The 21126-nt window shown below is 41.3% G+C and overlaps 1 protein-coding gene across 1 annotated transcript in view; it reads left to right on the plus strand.

Moving 5' to 3' along the window:
* The window catches only part of LOC133610902 (glucagon receptor-like), a 57879-nt gene extending 37878 nt beyond the window's left edge, over positions 1–20001 (plus strand). Inside the window, exons 11-13 of the mRNA XM_061967639.2 lie at positions 9081–9219; positions 9323–9364; positions 19303–20001. Of these exons, the coding sequence (XP_061823623.1) occupies positions 9081–9219; positions 9323–9364; positions 19303–19374 (253 nt within the window). The 3' untranslated portion in view covers positions 19375–20001. The remainder of the gene's footprint in view (positions 1–9080; positions 9220–9322; positions 9365–19302) is intronic.
* Positions 20002–21126: the final 1125 nt, after the last annotated feature.

The raw sequence follows: 21126 nt of genomic DNA on the forward strand, positions 1-21126 counted from the left end.
CTGTTGGGTGACTTCAACGCTCATATTGGCAACAACAGTGAAACCTGGAGAGAAGTGATTGGGAAGAACGGTCTGAACCCTAAGTGTCGTTTTGTTATTGGACTTGTGTGCTCATCACAGATTGTCCATAACAAACACAATGTTCAAACATAAGGGTGTCCATATGTGCACTTGAATTGAGTTGAGAGTCCAGCTAATCAATTCCATGTCTGGTGTTTAGATTTGGAGCAGTATACCCCGAAAGGGACAATGGATGGATGGATATATGTACTGTGTAGGCCAGAATGGTGGAACAGGGGTTAGTGTGTGTGCCTCATAATAGGAAGGTCCTGGGTTTGATGTGTGGAGTTTGCATGTTCTGCCCGAGACTGCGTGGGTTCCCTCCGGGTACTCCGGCTTCCTCCCACCTCCAAAGACACGCACTTGGGGATAGGTTGATTGGCAACACTAAATTGGCCCTATGGTGTGAATGTGAGTGTGAATGTTGTCTGACTATCTGTGTTGGCCCTGCGATGAGGTGGCGACTTGTCCAGCGTGTACCCCGTCTTCTGCTCGAATGCAGCTGGGATAGGCTCCAGGAACCCCCACGACCCCGATAGTGACAAGCGATATAAATGGATGGCTGTATTGTGTATTTTCTTTTTTCGGGTATGTTAAAAGTTTATGGACAGGGTTTGTGTAGCCACCTGGGCTTACATTATGTTTACATTTGGTGTTTGTGTTGGCGCGCTGTGTAAAATTAATAATATCTTCTGAAAAGTTACTATGAATGGCCTATTTTGTAAAGACAATTCCAATAAAAAAATATTGGTAGGGAGAAAAAATATATACATTTAAAATTTCACTTCCTCGCCACTTTCTGCTCTGTCTCTGAATAGAATAGAATGACAAAATTCATAACATGTCCACAGTGGCTGCCATGACGCACATCGTTAGTCCTTGTCACAAACGGCTATGGTACTGGGATCAAACCGTATGAATAACAAAACCCAAAACCAGTGAAGTTTGCATGTTGTGTAAATCATAAATAAAAACTAAATACAATGGTTTGCAAATAATTTTCAACTTATATTCAATTGAATACAGTGCAAAGACAAAATATTAAACGTTCGAACTGAGAAACTTAATTTTTTTTTGTCAGCAACCCATTGTAAAAAAGTTGGCACAGGGGCGTTTTTACCACTGTGTTACATGGCCTTTCCTTTTAACTACACTCAGTAAACGTTTGGGAACTGAGAAGACCAATTATTTAAGGTTGTAAGGTGGAATTCTTTCCTATTCTTGCTTGATATGCAGCTTAAGTTGTTCAACAGTCCGGGGTCTCCGTTTTGGTATTTTGGGCTTCATAATGCGCCACACATTTTCAATGGGAGACAGGTCTGGACTACAGGCAGGCCAGTCTAGTACCTGCACTCTTTTACAACGAAGCCATGCTGTTGTAACACGTGCAGAATGTGGCTTGGCATTGTCTTGCTTATTTCAGCAAGACGTTGCTTAGATGGCAACATATGTTTGCTCCAAAACCTGTATGTACCTTTCAGCATTAATGGTGCCTTCACAGATGTGTCAATTACCCATGCCTTGGGCACTAATACACCCCCATACCATCACAGATGCTGGCTTTAGAACTTTGCGCTTATAACAGTCCGATGGTTCTTTTCCTCTTTGGTCCGGAGGACACAACGTCCACAGTTTCCAAAAACAATTTGAAGTGTGGACTCGTCAGACGACGGAACACTTTTCCACATTGCATCAGTCCATCTTAGATGAGTTCGGGCCCAGCGAAGCCGGCGGCTTTCGCTTTGAGTAGAGCTTTAACTTGCACTTGCACAGATGTAGCGACAAACTGTAGTTACTGACAGTGGTTTTGTGAAGTGTTCCTGAGCCCATGTGGTGATATCCTTTACACACTGATGTCGGTTTTTGATGCAGTACCGCCTGAGGCATCGAAGGTCATGGGCATTCAATGTTGGTTTTCGGCCTTACCGCTTACGTGCAGTGATTTCTCCAGATTCTCTGAACCTTTTGATGATATTATGGACCGTAGATGGTGAAATCCCTAAATCCCTTGCAATATCTTGTTGAGAAATGTTGTTCTTAAACTGTTCGACGATGTGCTCACACATTTTTTTCACAAAGTGGTGATCCTCGCTCCATCCTTGTTTGTGAATGACTGAGCATTTCAATCATGGCACCCACCTGTTCCCTTCTAGCTTGTTTACCTGTGGGATGTTCCAAATACCGTATTTTCCGCACTATAAGGCGCATCTAAAAACCACAATTTTTCTCAAAAGCTGACAGTGCGCCTAATAACCCGGTGCGCTTTATTACGATTCATTTTCATAAAGTTTCGGTCTCGCAACTTCGGTAAACAGCCGCCATCTTTTTTCCCGGTAGAACAGGAAGCGCTTCTTCTTCTACGCAAGCAACCGCCAAGGAAAGCACCCGCCCCCATAGAACAGGAAGCGCTTCACCCGCCCCCGGAAGAAGAAGAAAAAACGCGCGGATATCACCGTACGTTTCATTTCCTGTTTACATCTGTAAAGACCACAAAATGGCTCCTACAAAGGACAAGGATCCGGTTCATAAAAAGACGCAATCTCTCCATCCGCACACGGATTACTACCGTATTTCACAGCAACTGATATTCCTGTGAACTGCACTGTGGAACGGGAGCACGTACGGTGAATATTCGCACCACAGGGAATGAGGAGTCATCCTTCACTGTGGTTCTAGCTTGCCATGCTAACTTCCACCCATCCAAAAGAGACCTTTCCAGCCGGCGTCATCATAAAAGCTAACTCGAAGGGATGGATGGATGAAGAAAAGATGAGCGAGTGGTTAAGGGAAGTTTACGCGAAGAGGCCGGGTGGCTTTTTTCACACAGCTCCGAAGGCGAACACACCTTCACTAAGACGGGCAGATAGCGCCGGTCGACATACGCCAACATCTGCCAGTGGATCGTAAATGCCTGGGCAGATAGTTTCGGTCACAACTGTGGTCCGAGCTTTCCGGAAGGCAGGATTCACAGAACTGCTGCACAACAACAGCGACACTGAATCCGATGACTTCGACGAGGCGGAGCCGGCCATTTTTGGATGCCACGCTTGCGCAACTTTTCAATTCGGACACCGAAGACGAAGAATTCGAAGGATTTACGAATGAAGAATAACTTCAGAAGGTGAGCGCTATGTTTATTTTGTGTGTTGTGACATTAACGTTCGAGCAACATTATGTTGCTATTTATTGCTCTACACCATTTTGAATTTTACTATGTTTGTGATTGCACATTTGCGTACATTTTGGGACAGAGTTGTTAGAACGCTGGTTTTCAATATATTATTAAAGTTTGACTGAACTATCTGACTGTTTTTTTGACATTCACTTTAGCGCAGCGTTTTTTTGACATTCACTTTAGCGCAGCGTAGGCGCGGCTTTTAGTCCGGGGCGGCTTATTGGTGGACAAAATTATGAAATATGTAATTCATAGAAGGTGCGGCTAATAATCCGGTGCGCCTTATAGTGCGGAAAATACGGTAAGTGTTTGATGAGCATTCCTCAACTTTCTCAGTCTTTTTTCCACTTGTGCCAGCTTTTTTGAAACATGTTGCAGGCATCAAATTCCAAATGAGCTAGTATTTGCAAAAAATAACAAAGTTTCTCAGTTCGAACGTTAAGTATATTGTCTTTGCAGTCTATTCAATTGAATATAGGTTGAAAAGGATTTGCAGATCATTGTATTCTGTTTTTATTTACGATTCACACAACGTGCCAACTTCACTGGTTTTGGGTTTTGTATATTAATTTAATTGAAACATATGTTTTAATGATACCAAATTATTTTCACCGGAAAAAACATTTTATTGAATAATTTTTGCCAATGAATTATTTTTAGTACAAAACATACATACTGTATAATCAAATTCAAGTTTGAATGTAAAAAGAATAAAAAATATTTCACAGTAATTAAAAAGTGTAAAAACAATAATAATGTGGGGGGGTGGGAGGGTCACCAAATAAAATTCTGCTTAGGATCCCAGTTTAGTCTATGGCGGCCCCTGTTGGCGTGTGTGTGTGCGTGTGTTTGTGTTTACAACTTATTGCAATGTGAGTTTGAGTTTGAGTTTGAGTTTGAGTTTATTTGGAACATGCAAGCATACAACATGATACATCACAATCTCCAGTTTCTCTCTTCAACATGTTCGAAAAGGAGTAGGAAGAAGCAGAGCTTATTTAATCCTACCCCTTTTCTTTTACATAACAGTTGCTAAAACGTCTGTTCACTTCCTGTTCTCAATTTATTCACAATATTCTCCATAAGTAATCACAATAAAAATAAATAAATAAATAATAATTGGTGAAGTAAGTTACATTTCATATGATGAGATAAGTAAGATTATTTTGAGAGTGAAAGAAAGAAAGAATTGATGAATTAAATAAATTCAGAATGTTTGTCATGGTTCTTCTTCTTTGTACTTTGTAAACACTTTAAGATTGAAGAGTTTCTTGAAGTGGATCATATTAGTACATTGTTTGATTGCTTTGCTTAATCCATTCCATAATTTAATTCCACATACTGATATACTGAAGGTCTTAAGTGTTGTACGTGCGTACAAATGTTTTAAATTACATTTCTCTCTAAGATTGTATTCCTCCTCTTTTTTTGAGAATAATTGTTGTATATTCTTGGGTAGCAGGTTATAGTTTGCTTTGTGTATACTTTTAGCTGTTTGAAAATTCACTATGTCGTGGAATTTCAGTATCTTTGATTCAATAAATAAAGGATTTGTATGTTCTCTATATCCAACATTATGTATTATTCTAACTGATCTTTTTTGTAACACCGTTAATCAGAGGTGGGACCAAGTCATTGCTTTGCAAGTCACAAGTAAGTCTTAAGTCTTTACCCTCAAGTCTCGAGTCAAGTCCCGAGTCAAGACAGGGCAAGTCCGAGTCAAGTCCAAAGTCAAGACTGGAAAATCTCAAGTCAAGTCCCAAGTCCTGCATTTTGAGTTTCGAGTCCTTTCAAGTCATTTAACCACAGACTAATATATTTACACAGATTGTGTATGCTTTTAAAACGCTGTATTTATTTATTAAAACAAGTGCATTTGAAATTGCAGGGGAAAAGATAGTGCTGACATTGCACTTCAAAATAGCACTATTAACCAGTCATTTTAAACATGTAACTCATTCCTTTACAGAATAAACACATTTGAGGAAAAAAAACAAGTGCAACTGTACTTATTTGCACAAAAGTGTTAACATTGTATTTCCATGGTATATTGCATTGTAACTAGTTCCACAGCAGTTTCTATCCTGTTCTTACCTTATCTCATTGATCTCATCTCATACTGTATGTGTGTTTATGTGTGCGTACACATGAAAAACATAACAAATATATGAACATAACAATGAACAGAGTTGTACTTTTTAGATGTCAGGACCCTATGCAATATGTACACATATTCTTAATATAGTATACATTTTAACTGACCTTTATTTGACTATGTTTGTCTTTTTGTAGGTGGCTAAAATACGCGGTGCTGCTGACTGCCGTCTAACGTTACGTTACTGTGTGTGATACATTGACTAAAGTAATGTTACTGTGTGTGATACATTGACTAACGTTACGTTACTGTGTGTGATACATTGACTAACGTAACGTTATGTATAGGTACCTCATGAAACCCTGCTTAAAAAAAAATCACTTGACAAAAAGTATGAATAAGGTAGCAAACTGCAGTGGACGCAACAGATTGCCGTGTTTGCAATGACGTTATAACCATAGACATCTTATAAGTAGACGCAGCATTGGTTGCTGTGACGTGAGCAATTTGGCCGCCATCTTTAAGTGCTGATGAGGAGCCGGCGAGCAGCCAAAACTGACAGATGAAAGGTAGAAAACAAAGATGGAGTTCAGCGTTTTCCTGCTCAAATGAGCGGACTGTTGAAAATAGGAATCGGGGGATTACTTTTCACAAGTGAGATTTAACATTAACGTACTATTGGTTGTATTTTATGAAAATAATATTACCACAGAGTTGAGAAGGATCAAAGATCTTCAATATTTGTATGTGAAAATCACAAATAAATCTTCTGGTGGAGGATGACGCCCCTACAGGGGTTTGGTTTACAAACTTTCAGCCCCACCTAAAACAAAATTCAACAGCCGCCGCTGATTATGATGCATTCTCATTTTAGGCAAAGTATAAGACAATACTTTCTTAACAGTATAATTGTAACCAGGAATCAGTCTTCAAGTAACAATATTCAAATACTAACATTGTTGGGTTGAACAGAATTTGGTTTTATTCTGAATCCAGTGAAACAGATTGGTGGTTTTAGCTGATATGAAGACTTTCAGGTGTTTATATATGTTTAAGTATTTGGCAGACGCTTTTATCCAAAGCGACTTACATAAAATAATACATATAAAACAATCACTGCAAACATTATCATTTAAGGGAAGAATGTAATAGAAAATATCAATACAAAGTGTCAAGACAGAATAAACTATCTGCTGCTGAAGCAACAGAGATACAGTCTATAGGTCCCTAAGATATATAGATATCTAATGTATTCATACATTGTTTATGTAGGATACACACATATGTATATATAACCTAATCATATTGTTTCTTCAATTTAAAAATAGATTACCGGTTTTTTCCCCCTTCTCTGGGATTATATTCCCAGTTTTGATCTCGGACGTCTGGTCATTTATAGTGTATAAGAATATTATATTACTGTTAAGCAAACTATGAATAATAAAACACGCCAAAACATGTGTCTGTTATCATGGCTACACGTATGACAAAAAAGGGGGTGAAAATCAGTCGTATTCAGTGAGGTAAAATGAATTAAATGCGCTGACAGTTCATTGCTCCTGCCAAATGAATTGCACTGAGTGGAGCGGATCACCACTCCAAGATGGCGGCCACGCGCCTCGTCTGCGCCAGTAGGCAGTAGCGCTCGATGCTGCGTCTACTTATAAGATGTCTATGGTTATAACGTTAGCAGTGAGTTTGCAGCCTCACTGATTTAACTACACAGCAAATAAAAGTTACGTTACTTAGCCAATAAACGTTATCTTACATTCAAAACTTACCCTTCTTTGTGCAACTTCAAATGTCGAACGAAGTTGGAAGTTGTTGCGTCTCCGTCTGTAATATTCGAACTGCGTGATTTGCATACCGCAATTCGTTTTTTGTTGACCAAGTCGTAGTTTTTATACCCGAACGAAACCAACTTTAACATAATTGTTTATCACTGGCACGTTGTTGGACAACTCTAGTTCATTGGTTGTCCTGCAATTTGATTGGATGAATGCTGTGTGATGAAAACAACGTATATCTAATTTGATTGGCTGTTGTACTGACAGCACACCAGCTGACAGGAATAACACGCTGATAGACAGACGAAGAAAATGAAAAATACGGAGCGCTCCCAAATAACTTTTTAAGCTTTGGATTTTGGGGAAAGTGGCAAGTCATGTCAAGTCATGTCAAGTCAAAAGGCTCAAGTCCAAGTGAAGTCACAAGTCATTGATGTTAAAGTCTAAGTCGAGTTGCAAGTCTCTTCACATTTTGTCAAGTCGAGTCTAAAGTCATCAAATTCATGACTCGAGTCTGACTCGAGTCCAAGTCATGTGACTCGAGTCCACACCTCTGCCGTTAATGAATGAGGTGTACTTTTGTAATTATTTCTCCATATTTCTACACAGTAACTCAGATATGGTAACACTAGTGAGCAGTAGAGAATATGAAGGGATTTTTTTGTCTAGAACATGTTTTGCTTTATTCATTATTGACGTGTTTCTTGCTACTTTATGTTGTATATTTTTTACGTGAGATTTCCAGTTCAATTTATCATCAATCATTATACCTAGAAATTTGGTTTCATTTACTCTTTCAATTTCTATTCCGTCTATTTGTATTTGTGTTTGACTTTCTCTTCTACTGTTACCAAATAGCATTATTTTAGTTATACTGAGATTCAACGATAGTCTGTTTTTGTCAAACCATCTTTTTAATTTGTTAATTTCTTCTGTTATTATTTGTAGTATCTTCTGTGTGTTCTCTCCTGAACAAAACGCTGTTGTATCATCCGCAAATAATACTAACTTTAAATCTTTTGTAACTTTACAAATGTCATTTATATAGAGATTGAATAATTTAGGTCCTAGTATTGATCCCTGAGGTACACCACAGGATATATTTAGCGTTGTAGACGTGTGTTCGCCTAGCTTCACGTATTGTTTCCTGTTCATTAGATAACTTCATGTGTTTTTCTAGTTCGGAGTTAAATTCTTGTAGGCTGAAATATGAACATTTCTACTGACACAGACAACAGCGCATTATATAAATATTATTTGTCCTAGTTTGTAAGTAAACACTTAAGTGTTGTGCTATCATGTTTCTTTTTACTGTGTGTAGTTTAAGTGCAGTTATGTGACTCAGTTTGATTGGTGAAATGGAGTCAAACATCACCAATGATCACGTTGGGTTGGTGAAACAGAATCGTGACTGCCACTACAAGAATTCTCTGTAACGAACCAAATAAATACATCTTTGGAAGCAGTAATCAATAGATTATAAATAAAAATAATGATGATGTAGGACTTGTCCAGGGTGTACCCTGCCTTCCGCCCGAGTGCAGCTGGGATAGACAAACCACCTTGCGAGCCTGAAAAGGGACAAGGAGTTGAAAAATGGATGGATGTATAATGATAATGGAAACAAATGTAGCGGTCAGAATGAAACTCATTGAAATGGAGTAAAAGTAGTGTTTCGTCACAAAAATATTGAAGTCAAAGTAAAATGCATGTTGCATTAAAACTACTTTGACAAGTACAAATTATCCAAAAAGTTACTTAAGTAAATATAACGTAGCAAATGTAGTGCATCTGTTTGAAACAGGGTTGGAGATCGATCCATTTATCATCCATTCATTTCTTTTTTTTCCCATTTGAAACCAATATTAGAAAGAAAATGTTTATTTTTATTTTTTTAAATAAAATAAACCATTACCATTGAAATAAACAATATGCTGATCTACTGTCCTGTGTGTCTTATTAGGCTAGCCAAGGCAACCCTGACCCTTATTCCTTTGTTTGGGATCCATGAGGTTATCTTCATCTTCGCAACAGATGAGCAAACCTCGGGGGTTCTGCGCTATTTTAAAATATTCTTCACACTTTTTCTCAACTCATTCCAGGTAGGTGGAACTGTTTCTCCATAGTTTATTTCTGTTCTGTCCGTGCTTTAAGGCCTCACTTTGTCAAGGAAAATGACATTCTTATTCAACTGAATCTTTGCAGGGTTTTCTGGTGGCTGTTCTCTACTGTTATTCAAATAAGGAGGTAGGTTGTTCTATAAATTATATATATATATATATACATATATATATATATATATATATATATATATATATATATATATATATATATATATATATATATATATATATATATATATATATATATATATATACACACACACACTCATATATATATATATATATATATATATATATATATATATATATATATATATATATATATATATATATATATACATATATATATATATCTTTATATATATACAGTATATTCATTTCCATCCATCCATTTTATATACTGTTTGTCCACATACACACTAGACTGGTCCCCAGCTAATTGCAGGACACATTTAGACCAGGACACATTGAGACAAACAAGCATGCCCAATCAAACAACAATTTAGAGCACTCATTCTCATTGAGGGGCCTGAGGCATCATCACAATTATGGCTGCCCCTCTGAAGGCTTATTGTAACAGTAATTAACAAAAGTCTGTAAAATGTCCGTCAAACTATAAAAAGAAAATTCCACCTATATCCAGGGTTTTACCAAATCCTTAAGTGCTTGGATCACATCGGCGTTGCAACCCTTCTCCATTTGCTTGCTTTTTGATGCAAATTGCCAATTTGACAGAACCAATTAAAACATTTAGCAGTGCATGCAAACCCTTTTGGAGAGGAGTATATTTTTGCCCCAAAACAAACAATTGCAGTGAAAATACCACACTTAGTCCCTGGAACCATTCTTTTAAAAGTTCAAACACAAGCTTTAGCCTTTGGCATTGTCCAAACAACTGAAAAATGGTCTCTTCCTTTGAACAAAAACAACAGTGTGTGCTAACCCCTGGCTCAATGCGCACTCTGTGTCTGTTCGTAGCTATTGCTCCAACACAAGCCTCCACTGGAGGTTTGCCATCATTTTTTCAATGGGCAACTTGTACAAGGACCTCCAGCTGCCTTTCGGTGAGAAGCCTGGCCCAAAGAACTCGGTACACCTCGACTCCTTTACTCCTGCCAATGCACTTAGACGTAATACCTTCACACAAGTTTGGTATTCAGCTTTTTTCCCAGTTGTGTGAAACTTGTCTAGGGGAGGGATTGCAGTGAGCAACTGCCCCCCACACCCCATCCTGCCTCTCCCTCACTGCTGGTGTAATGGCCAGTGAGGTCAAACCGTACTCACAACCCTCCTCTCAGTGTTCACTGTTAGTAGGGTACTGCAAAAAAGCTCTCATTGGTGGTGGTAGGGAGGCAAAGACCTCTGTTTTTACTTTGTTGAGGACTTTGCTTGAAGAGAGACTCCCACGATTTTGTTCAGGCAAAGACTTTGTCTTGAAAAGGTGTCCAAGTGTTGTGTAGCCTGAGTCCCTCAGTCTGCTCTTCAATATTGCAGAGTCCAGCATGTTTCTGTTTATGAGGCTGTTAAAGAACAGTGGTTCCTCCAGCAGCCTCAGTAGCTGCCAGGCCTGCAGTACTGAGGATTAAAAAATGGTGGTAGTCCTGAGAGATCCAGACCCCAGGTGTTGTCAAAAACAGTTGCCAATTGTAACCCCGCCTGCCAGCTCTTCCGAGCAAAGTCATGGCAGTGTTGTGCCAGCTTGGGCCACAGGGATAGAGCAGTCTCTGTGCAGTAGGAAGATGAAAGGAGGCAATCTTTGCTTGGATGTCCACCAGCCCTCGTCTTTCCTCGTTGACTGGTAAGTGCAGGACTGCGGAGCAGATACAGTGCTACACAGACCAAAAGATATCCAAGATGGTTCTCTGGATGGTCTTAACCAGGGCCAAAGGTGGAGTTAGGACAGTGAGTCTGTGCAAGAGAGTCGTGGCGACCAAGTTTTTGATAACCTAAACTCTTATCATCATTATCATCCATGGACTGAGTGAGCAGACTGATGAAACCAGGGGTGGGAGTGAAGCCTACCTGAAATCAGAGCAGGTTGTCAAGTCCTTCCTGATGGATAATCTGAAGATGGAGAGACAGGAGTTGGACACCATCCGTTTCAGCAAAGTGAACCGTTTAGGGCAGCTTAAGCCTGGAGCCAAGAAATTGTGGCGAAGGTGACTGACTCCAAAATGAAATATGCCATCATGAGGAAAAGAAAGGAGTTAAAAGGCGCCAGCCTCTCGGTCACCGATCAGTATCCCCAGGAGATCATGAATAGACGGCGTCTTCTCTACCCGATCATGAACGGAAACAAAAGGACCCATCTTGTTGACGACAAACTTTTCATTGATGGACAACTCTACCGAAACTCCGACATCACATACTGGCTTACTGGTGGAGGCAATAATGCCAAGCAGAGAACAGAGAACTAGACATGGCTCTCGCCTACAATGTGCGCCCCTCCGGAGTAAACAATGGCGCGCACTGATGACGTCAGGTACGCGACGTGGGTTACCATGGTAGCCGGTACTAACTCACCGTGAACTTACCCAAAGGGCTAATTCTTGCACATTTGAACATCTGCAGTTTAAGGAACAAATTGGAGGAACTTGATAAACTTTTAAAATGCAATGCTGCACACATTATGGCTGTAACTGAAACTCATCTGGATAACTCTTTTCATTATTCACTCATATATATTAATGAGTTTTCTTTATATCGCAGGGACAGAAACAGGTTTGGCGGAGGCATAGCAATATACATACAAGATCACCTACCAGTAAGGCAGTGATATGATCTTATGAAGGAAAATATTGAAGCTTTGTGGATCCAAATGCACTTACCTCACTCAAAGCCAATAGTTGTTGGTTGCTGTTATAGGCCTCCTAATTCGAACATGTAGCATCTTAATGACATTTGCACTATAATTGACAGAGTAACCAATGAAAATAGAGAAATGCACCTACTTGGAGATTTCAATGTAAATTGGTAAACTACAAGAGTGGTTGTTAATAAGCTTGGGGTCACATCATCTTCTTGCATAGATCATATATGCACTAATGTTCCTGACATTTGTTCCACAGTGGAGTCGCTCCCTAGTGGTGTTGTATTTAGTGACCCTAACCTTATTGCTACGTCCAGAAGAACAAAACTTCCAAAAGCCAGAATTAAGATAATTTGTGCTAGGTCTTATAAGTATTTTAATGAAACTGCATTCTTGGATGATATTAATAAGGTTCCATGGTCTAAAGTTTCTGACAGCTCTGACCCTGAGACTGCTTTCAAAATTTGTATGGATTACTTTGATAATGTAGCAAATATACATGCCCCAATCAGGTAATTTACTGCAAGGTCCAAGGGCACACCCTGGATGGACAAGTATTTGATTACTTTAATGAATAAAAGAGACCAAGCTAAAAAGGTTTATGAGCCCTGTGGCTCACTGGGTGATAGACAAGTATATTGCACACTTCGAAATCAAGTTACTAAACTAAACAGAGAGAAAAAGAGAGAGTACTATCAACAAAAGATAAAGGGAGTTCAGCATGATGGTAAAAAGTTGTGGAATGTGTTCAATAGTATAATGGGTAGGCAGTCTCATATTCATCCATTCTACATTGAATCTGATGGTGTGTTTATAACCAAACCATTGGACAAGGCAAACTACTTTAATGACTACTTTATAAATAAGGTTAACAAATTACGGTGTAATATGGACATGGAAAACAACGGAAGCTCATGTGCACTCATTGATAATCATATTATGAGAGGTAAAAACTATATGTTCGAGTTTAAGCTGGTAGACACCGATGAAGTGGAGAAACTGCTATGTTCCATTTTTGACAGATAGCGGTGCGGGTACTGATTGCTTTGATGGCAAATAGTTCAGATTAGCTGCTCCCTCCATATCAACTCCCATCTGCCATATATTTAATGCTTGCTTGTCCTGTGGTATTTGTCCAAAGCTGTGGAAAGAAGGAAAAATCATCCCAATAATTAAAAACCCTAAACTCACACTGAATGGTCAGAATAGTAGACCAATCACAATCTTATCAATTCTCTGTAAACAACTTGAAAAAATTGTATTCAAACAGTTTCAAACTTATTTTATAGAAAACAATTTGATAAATAACGATCAACATGGTTATAGAGAAGGTCATTCCACTGGTACAGCGCTGGTTAACATGTCTGATGATTGGCTAAGGGGAATTGATAATGGGTTACTTTCTGGTGCTATTTTATTAGATTTTAGCCCCGCATTTGATCTTATTGACCATAAGTTATTGATCAACAAATTGAAGTGTTACAAGTTTAGTTTTATGGCTATTTCTTGGCTAAAGAGCTATTTATCTGACAGAACTCAACGTGTTTATTTAAATGGTACGCTGTCCAATAGAAATAGTCTAGTATGTGGGGTTCCGCAAGGAAGCTGCCTTGGACCATTTTTATTTTCCATTTTTACAAACAATCTCCCTTTAGTGATTGAAAAATCCAAATTGGTATTGTATGCTGATGATTCTACATTCTATAATTCTGCTTCTACCATAAGTGAACTTAACTCTGTCCTTTCCAAGAACTTGAATGCAGTGTTTGAATGGGTGAATAGCAATAGACTGGTTTTAAATACGCCTGAAACCACCAGTATAGTCTTTGGTTCTAAACACAGTATAGCTACAAACCCTTTATTAAACTTACAGATTGCTGGGCAAACAATCAATCAGTTTAGCAAGGTGAAACTTTTGGGCTTAACTCTGGATAACACTCTCTCCTGGTCTGATCACATTAATCAAGTTGTTACAAAAATGGGCAGAAGTATTTCTACCGTCAGGAAGTGTACTACTTATCTAATACCTGTTCTATGCACACAGGTAGTACAAACTTTGGTGTTGTGTCAACTTGACTATCGCAGCATAATTTGGTCCTCTGCACCTACGTAAGTGTGAGTTACAAAAATGGCAAATTATCCAAAACAGAGCAGATCGACTTGCTCTTGGTTGCAGTTAGAGTTAGTGTTGACCATATACACAAGAGCCTTAAACGGGCGAAAGTTATCAACAGGTTTTCAAAAAACCTATTGTTATTCATAAGAAATGTTATTTTTACCCATTGTCCTATGGATATTGCTAGTCACATTGGTTATAGTTCTGACATTCATAGGTACGGCACCAGAACCTCGTCTCAAAGACTACTCGCATTGCCACGCCCAAGAACCAAAGCCATGAAAGTCACTGTACTGTATAGGGCTATTACTTTGTGGAATACTCTTCCTTTGTATATAAAAAATACCCCTAGTAAGGTAGGATTCAAAAGACTTCTAAAGATTTATCAGCGTTGAGATGCTGTTTTCATTCATTGTTTTTGCCTTTACCTTGGTTCTAACTGTATAGTTTATTGTTGTGTATCTATACAGATATTGCATTATGATAATGTATGTATTGTTATTGTATTATGATTGTATCTTGAGTATGCTATTGTAACTTATATTTTAATGAGGACCCCAGGAAGACTAGCCTGCCGCTGATGCGTCGGCTAATGAGGATCCTAACTAAACAGTTAAACAACAATTCCCCCTATAAGACCGTTAAGGAAGCAACCATTTCTATTTAGACAACCTCGGACGCACTTTCACCTCCACTCTGTCCCAGTTCTTTTCATTAAAGGAACCCTTGTCCAAAAAAATGCCTAAAAATCTAAGCCCTTCTTTTACCCATTCAATTATGGAGCACAGTCTTATTTGCCCACTCACCAACCAACAGTGTCTTGCTCTTTGTCCAGTTTACTTTGGCAGATGTAGACTTTAGGAAATTACTGAAAGCCTGTTGTAAACAGCAGACATTTGAGTGTTTTCCTTCATGTATACTAATGTCATCTGCGTATGCAGTGATCTTGGGTGGATGATGGGGATCCAGGGCTGTTCCTGGCATGACTAGACCTGCCAGCCTAAAGTGTGCATAAACGATGTTCAATGGCCAGGCTGTATATCTGACCAGAGATTGGGCAGCCCTGTCTGATGCCATGCATGCTCAGTCCGTTTCCTATTTTTAAACAGGCAATGTGCTCCCTTGTTCAGTAAATCAACCCAACTTAAAAAGCCTTCGCCAAACCCAAATGCTCTAAGTGCAAAAAAAATATTTGTGATCTACACTGTCAAAAGCTGTTTCTTGGTCCAAATGTCAAAATTTGAATCAAAACATTCTGAGATGTCCATCAAGTCTCTCGCAAAAAAATGTTGCCTGTCATGGTCCTATACACTTCCATCCATCCATCCATCCATCTTCTTTCACTTATCCTCAGCAGCCTAAGCAGAGAAGCCCAGACTACCCTCTCCCAAGCCACTTCGACCAGCTCTTCCGTGGGATCTTGATGTGTTCCCAGGCCAGCTGGGAGACATAGTCATACGTGCCTTAAACACCTCCCCAGGTGAGGATGAAACGTAGATCGACCGGTGTATTGAGAGCTTTGCCTTCCAGCTCATCTCCTACTTTACCACGACAGATCAATACAGGGTCTCACCGATCCACCTGTCGATCTCCTGATCCACTCTTCCTTCATTCGTGAACAAAATTTCGAGGTACTTAAAGTCCTACACTTGGAGCAAGATCTCCTCCCCAACCAGGAGATGGCACTCCACCCTTTTCAAGGCGAGAACCATGGACTCGGACTTGGAGGTGCTGATTCTCATCTCAGTCGCTTCACACTCATTTGCAAACCGATCCAGTGAGAGCTGAAAATCCTGGCCAGATAAAGCCAGCAGGGCCACCTCATCTGCAAAAAGCAGAGACTTAATCCTGCAACCACCAAACCGGATCCCATCAGTGCCCTGACTGCGCCTGGACATTCTGTCCATAAAAGTTATGAACAGAACCGGTGACTAAGGGCAGTCCTGGCAGAGTCCAACCCTCACTGGAAACGGGTCTGACTTACTGCCGGCAATGCCATGGCACGATCATACAGGGAACGGGCCGGGTCCGATACCCTACACTTTTCGAGGGACACGGTCAAATGCCTTCTCCAAGTCTTCAAAGCACTTGTAGACTGGTTGGGCAAACATCCATGCACCCTTGAGGATCCTGCCGAGAGTATAGAACTGGCCCACAGTTCCACGACCAGTACAAAAACCACACTTTCTCCTAAATTCGAGGTTTGGCTATCCGGGTTAGCCTCCTCTCCAGTACACCTGAATAGACTTTACCTGTAAGGCTGAGGAGTGTGATCCGACGATAGTTGGAACACACCCTCTGGTTCCCCTTCTTAAAGAGAGGAACCACCACGCCGCCACCACGCCGGTCTGCCAATCCAGAGCCACCGTCCCCGATGTTCACGCAATGCCGCAGAGTCTTGTCAACAGGGACAGCCCCACAAATCAAGAGCCTTAAGGAGCTCCGGGCGGTTCTCATCCACACCAGGAGCCCTGCCACCTAAGAGCTTTCTACCTTCAGGTAATGATCAGGTAATGAACATAGCAGGTGCAAAACATAATCACTAAATACCACCAGATGAAGAAGACAGCGCTAAGCAGCGGGGGTGAAGCTCCTGCAGTAACAAAAAAAAAGCGCAAAACAGGAAGTGAAACAAAACACAGGAAAAGATGCCCAAAAAGCTAAACAAAGAATGACCTGGTGCAACAGGTTGTAACAGTACCTCCTCCTTAGGGCACGGATTCCAGATGTCCAGAACCCCAAAAAGAGACAAGTCCAAAGTTATGCGAGTATGGAGGGAGAAGTTGGTGGCGGGTCACCAGGCCAAGTGACACTGAAGCCAGGTGGAACACCCCTGGAGCTGGAGAGGATGAGGATGTGACAAGCAAGAAACCTGCCCCGGCAGCTGCTGCCGCTAGCAAGGCAGGCGTTAAAAGAAGGGCCAAACACGTGGCCTGAAAAGAAGGTGGACGGGAACCACGACAATACCTCAGCAGCCACTGAGGTCCACGCCCATATCCCGGGTGTTGTTGCTGATGGCGCAGAGGACGTCCATGAAATCGCCATCCTTGCGGCTGACAAGGAGGAGGAGGATTGCAGGCGCCAGATGGGCAATTCTGCAACAGGCGAGCATGCTTGACCTCCAGCTCACCTGCTGCAGGGCCGGAGACAAAGCTGGCGTCATTGTAAACCCCTTTGGAAGAGAGACAAGAAGTGGCACTGGAGTTGGCATCGGCGGCGGACCCACAGGAAATGGCACTAAAGGTGGTGTTGGCGGCAGACCCACAGGACTCGCTGGATTTTAGCGTTGGCAGCCTCACTGCATGTAGCGTTGGTGGCGGCAGCCTTGCTGGACGTAGCGTTGGCGACAGCGGCCTCACTATACGCATCGATGGCAGCGGTGGCCTCACTGCACGTAACATTGCCAGCGGCGGCCTCACTGCATGTAGTGTTGGCGGCGGCGGCCTCGCTGCACATAGCATTGTTGGCGCGTTGTTAGCTGCTGACCCCGCTGACCCTCAGCGGGGGCAGAAGCCAAGGGTGGGTGGGATTTTGGAAGCCGGGGAGCCGGTATTGGCGGGGAAACAGGAAATGCAGGAGCTTTAGAAGAGTGTGGAGTGGATGAGGTGGGAGGAACCTGAGACTCGGAAGGCTGTGGTTTGGTCTGGCCTGGGGTACACTGGCTCACAGCCTAGGAAATAAACTGTTCAGCAAAATGATGAATTGGGTTACCATAAATAGGCTGGTCACGTGGTGAAGCAGGGTTAATTGGTTCCAGTCGTCTTTCTGGGCCCCCCACCCTGTGCTCCGAATCTTCCTGAGAGTTGAGCATGTCCTCTTTCTCCAACTCCCAACACCTTCAAGTACCAGTCATCCATCAATTCTACACTGTACTTCTCCACGGAGCCACTCATCATTGGTGGGATCATTCTGTTATGAATTCTCTTCGTAGTGGAGGTTGTGACCCCAAAAAGCAGAAGGCAGCAGGCCGCTGAATTTAATGTCCAAATGTACAAAACAGAGTGCAGAAAGAACACACACAAAAAGGCACAGGGAAAGCTGAATTGGTAAGCCAACAAACAAAACACTATCCAAGATGAAAATATCAAAGTCCACATACCGTGTGCGTTCCACCAAAATACCAACAAACACTAAACCTATGGAGTTTTAGAATAATTATGTGTAAGCTATCACACAACTCTTATGCTTAAATGTCGTTGCTATAGTTATTATCAATTGTACTGAAGTTGTACTTTTCTATCTGTGCAAAGGGACAACTTGCAATCTGGATTGCGAGTAGTCTCGTATCAGTGTTTGTGTCCAGAACATCGCGTACTGTCACGCAGACAAAGCAGAAACAGGGCGATATCACGAGTGTCAGCACATTTGCATTTCTGAATAATCATATATTGTGTCTAACTGAGGCTGCTGAAATTACCCCCCTTCTTTCAGCAGCACCCTCAGTGATGTAACCAGGGACCTCCCAAATAAATAGAGGAACACGTGGGAACTGGACCTTAGAGCATAGGTTGGATCTGTAACTAAGAGTAAAGCCCAAAACATCTCTCCTCAATGAGCTAAATTTAACTCTGTCTCTGCATGATTCCTTGCTTCTTGTCTGTTTAATAGATGTCATCAGTGTTTGAACCTGACATGGAGTGATCCCACAATTAACCGGGTTGTGAGAATGGCTCATAAAGTCCTCAGGTAATGATCCTAGCAGGTGCAAAACATAATCACTAATCACCCCTAGGTGAAGAAGACAGCGCTTAGCTGTAGAGGTAAAGCTCCTGCAGGAACAACACAGACAGAACAGGACGTGGAAACTAAATAAAAGAAAAACACAGGAAAAAATACCCAAAAACCTAAAAAAATGAATGACCTGGCGCAACAGGTGGTAACATTAATTTAGATAATATATAATAATAACCTGTGATTACTCGTCATTAAAAAGTGGAAATAATCTGACTGTGATGCACTTTTTGGTTGCTAAAAAGAACATAGTGGACCTGGATTTGATGATATGGTTGTCATAAACAGGGCCATCCTATGCTGGTTTCACTGTTATCAATTGTGGTATTTTTCAGATTTTACTGTATGAGTATGAACATGCATGCTACATACACAAATGGAGATCTGTCTGTGTACTTGCCTACAGGTGCGGACAGAGCTGAAGAGGAAGCTGCGCACCTGGAGGTTAGAAGCAGAGATTGTTTGTTGTGGACAGTGACTAGCCGGGTTCGACACACGCGTAGAGCCAGTGCCAGAGTGCAACAGATCCCCCGAGAGCACAATGAGGGCAATGGCCAACGCCTCGCCATGCACTCCGAACAGTTCTTTGATTTTTCATCATCCTATCCAGACAATCGCCCAGCAAACCGAGTCCTCACTGCTGCATTGTCCCAACATAACAAAGGGTGACACCCGACTACATTCTGCAGCTGGAGATGAGGCTGTGCTGGCGTCTGGAGGCATGCAGGTGTCTTTCGTCATTCATCTTCAAGACCCCATGGAGTTACTCCCACATGTTGCAGATCTAGAGTCAGACTAAACACTGAAATTATTGTTCAGTTCAAAAGCACTGAGTTTTGTATCATTGTGGTATTGTTGTCTCTGTGCAGAAATAAGTGTGATCGTTTTACTTATTGAGCTCTTTTAATTGTTGTGTAAATTAGTTAAGAAAAATGTATGTTTGCCAATATGGGGAAGTTAATGTGTGATAAAAATCAATTCAGGCAATGTTGTATGGCTAACTATTCTGATGGCTGATGAAGCAAGATGTATTACTCGTATTTTTGCATCAGACTCTTAAATATAGCAGAGCAATCCTTTGATATAGAAGATTTTTGAATACAGTTTTAGTGCTCAGATCATATAGAGCAGTGGTGTCCTGGTGGGGCCTCTGGGCCATTTTCAGAAAATAGTGTCTCTGAATATTATCAATAATAAATAGTCCTGCGCTACATCCAACAGATTAAATGTATGAAGTATCCAATTGATCAGTAAACTGCCCAGATTATCGGTCCTGCTGAGGGATACCACCTTAACATTTGACAACAAAACAATTATACAAAGCAACTCGGTAAAGACTGTCGGTATTATTTTTGACCCAACTCTCTCGTTTGAGTCACAAATTAAGAGTGTTACTAAGGACATCTGGTTGAGCTGGACGTTGCAGGGCGTGCTTAGCGAGGGGCTCCATGGAAATGTAACATGTTGTTATGTTTTATTAGCAATTCTGCTAACTCCAGCCGTCAACTTTACCATACCTTTTACTAACCTGTCATATGGAGCTTCTTTTTTTGTAAGTTGCACCTGTGAATTCTGCGATGTCTGTTTGAGGGAAATCTGACAAGCCAGGCCGATTCAAGCCTTGTGCGCCTCCGGATCAAGATATCATGGAGGAGTCGGTCGTTGAGTCGGCTCTTTTTAGGAGTATAAGTCAGAAGAAGAATGAAATGCGAGCCGACATCCTCGACAATCTTAAATCCGTTTTCGGAGGAGAGATAGCGGCTGTTATGGAGCCATTCAAGAGCAATCACTCGTCCTGGAGCGGGGCCATCGCTAGTCTGAAGCTCGCTGCTAATGCGAATGCCAATGAGCTAAATGAACTTCAAACTAGTGTAAACAAGCTAAGTGTCACCGTGGATCTCCTCTCTAAAGAATGTGATGATCTGGAGGGCCGCTCGAGATGGAATAATGTCCAAGTGGTGGGCCTCCCTGAGGGGTGTGAGGGCCCCCATCCGACTGAGTTCACCGTTCAGTTCTTGCAAGCGGTGCTGAAGCTTGACGACAAGCCTTTGTTGGACTGTGCCCACCGGACCCTGTGTGCTAGGCCTACAGATGGCGATCCTCCTCAACCGCTCGTTTTCGGAACCAGATTCTACGCCGGGCGGGTGAGGCTTCTCCGCTATTCTATATAGGCATGAGGATTTAGATTTTTCCTAACTTCACTCTGGCCGTGGCTCGTGAAGAGAAGGCT

Source organism: Nerophis lumbriciformis, linkage group LG11, assembly GCF_033978685.3.
Source record: "Nerophis lumbriciformis linkage group LG11, RoL_Nlum_v2.1, whole genome shotgun sequence".
Taxonomy (NCBI): Eukaryota; Metazoa; Chordata; class Actinopteri; order Syngnathiformes; family Syngnathidae; genus Nerophis; species Nerophis lumbriciformis.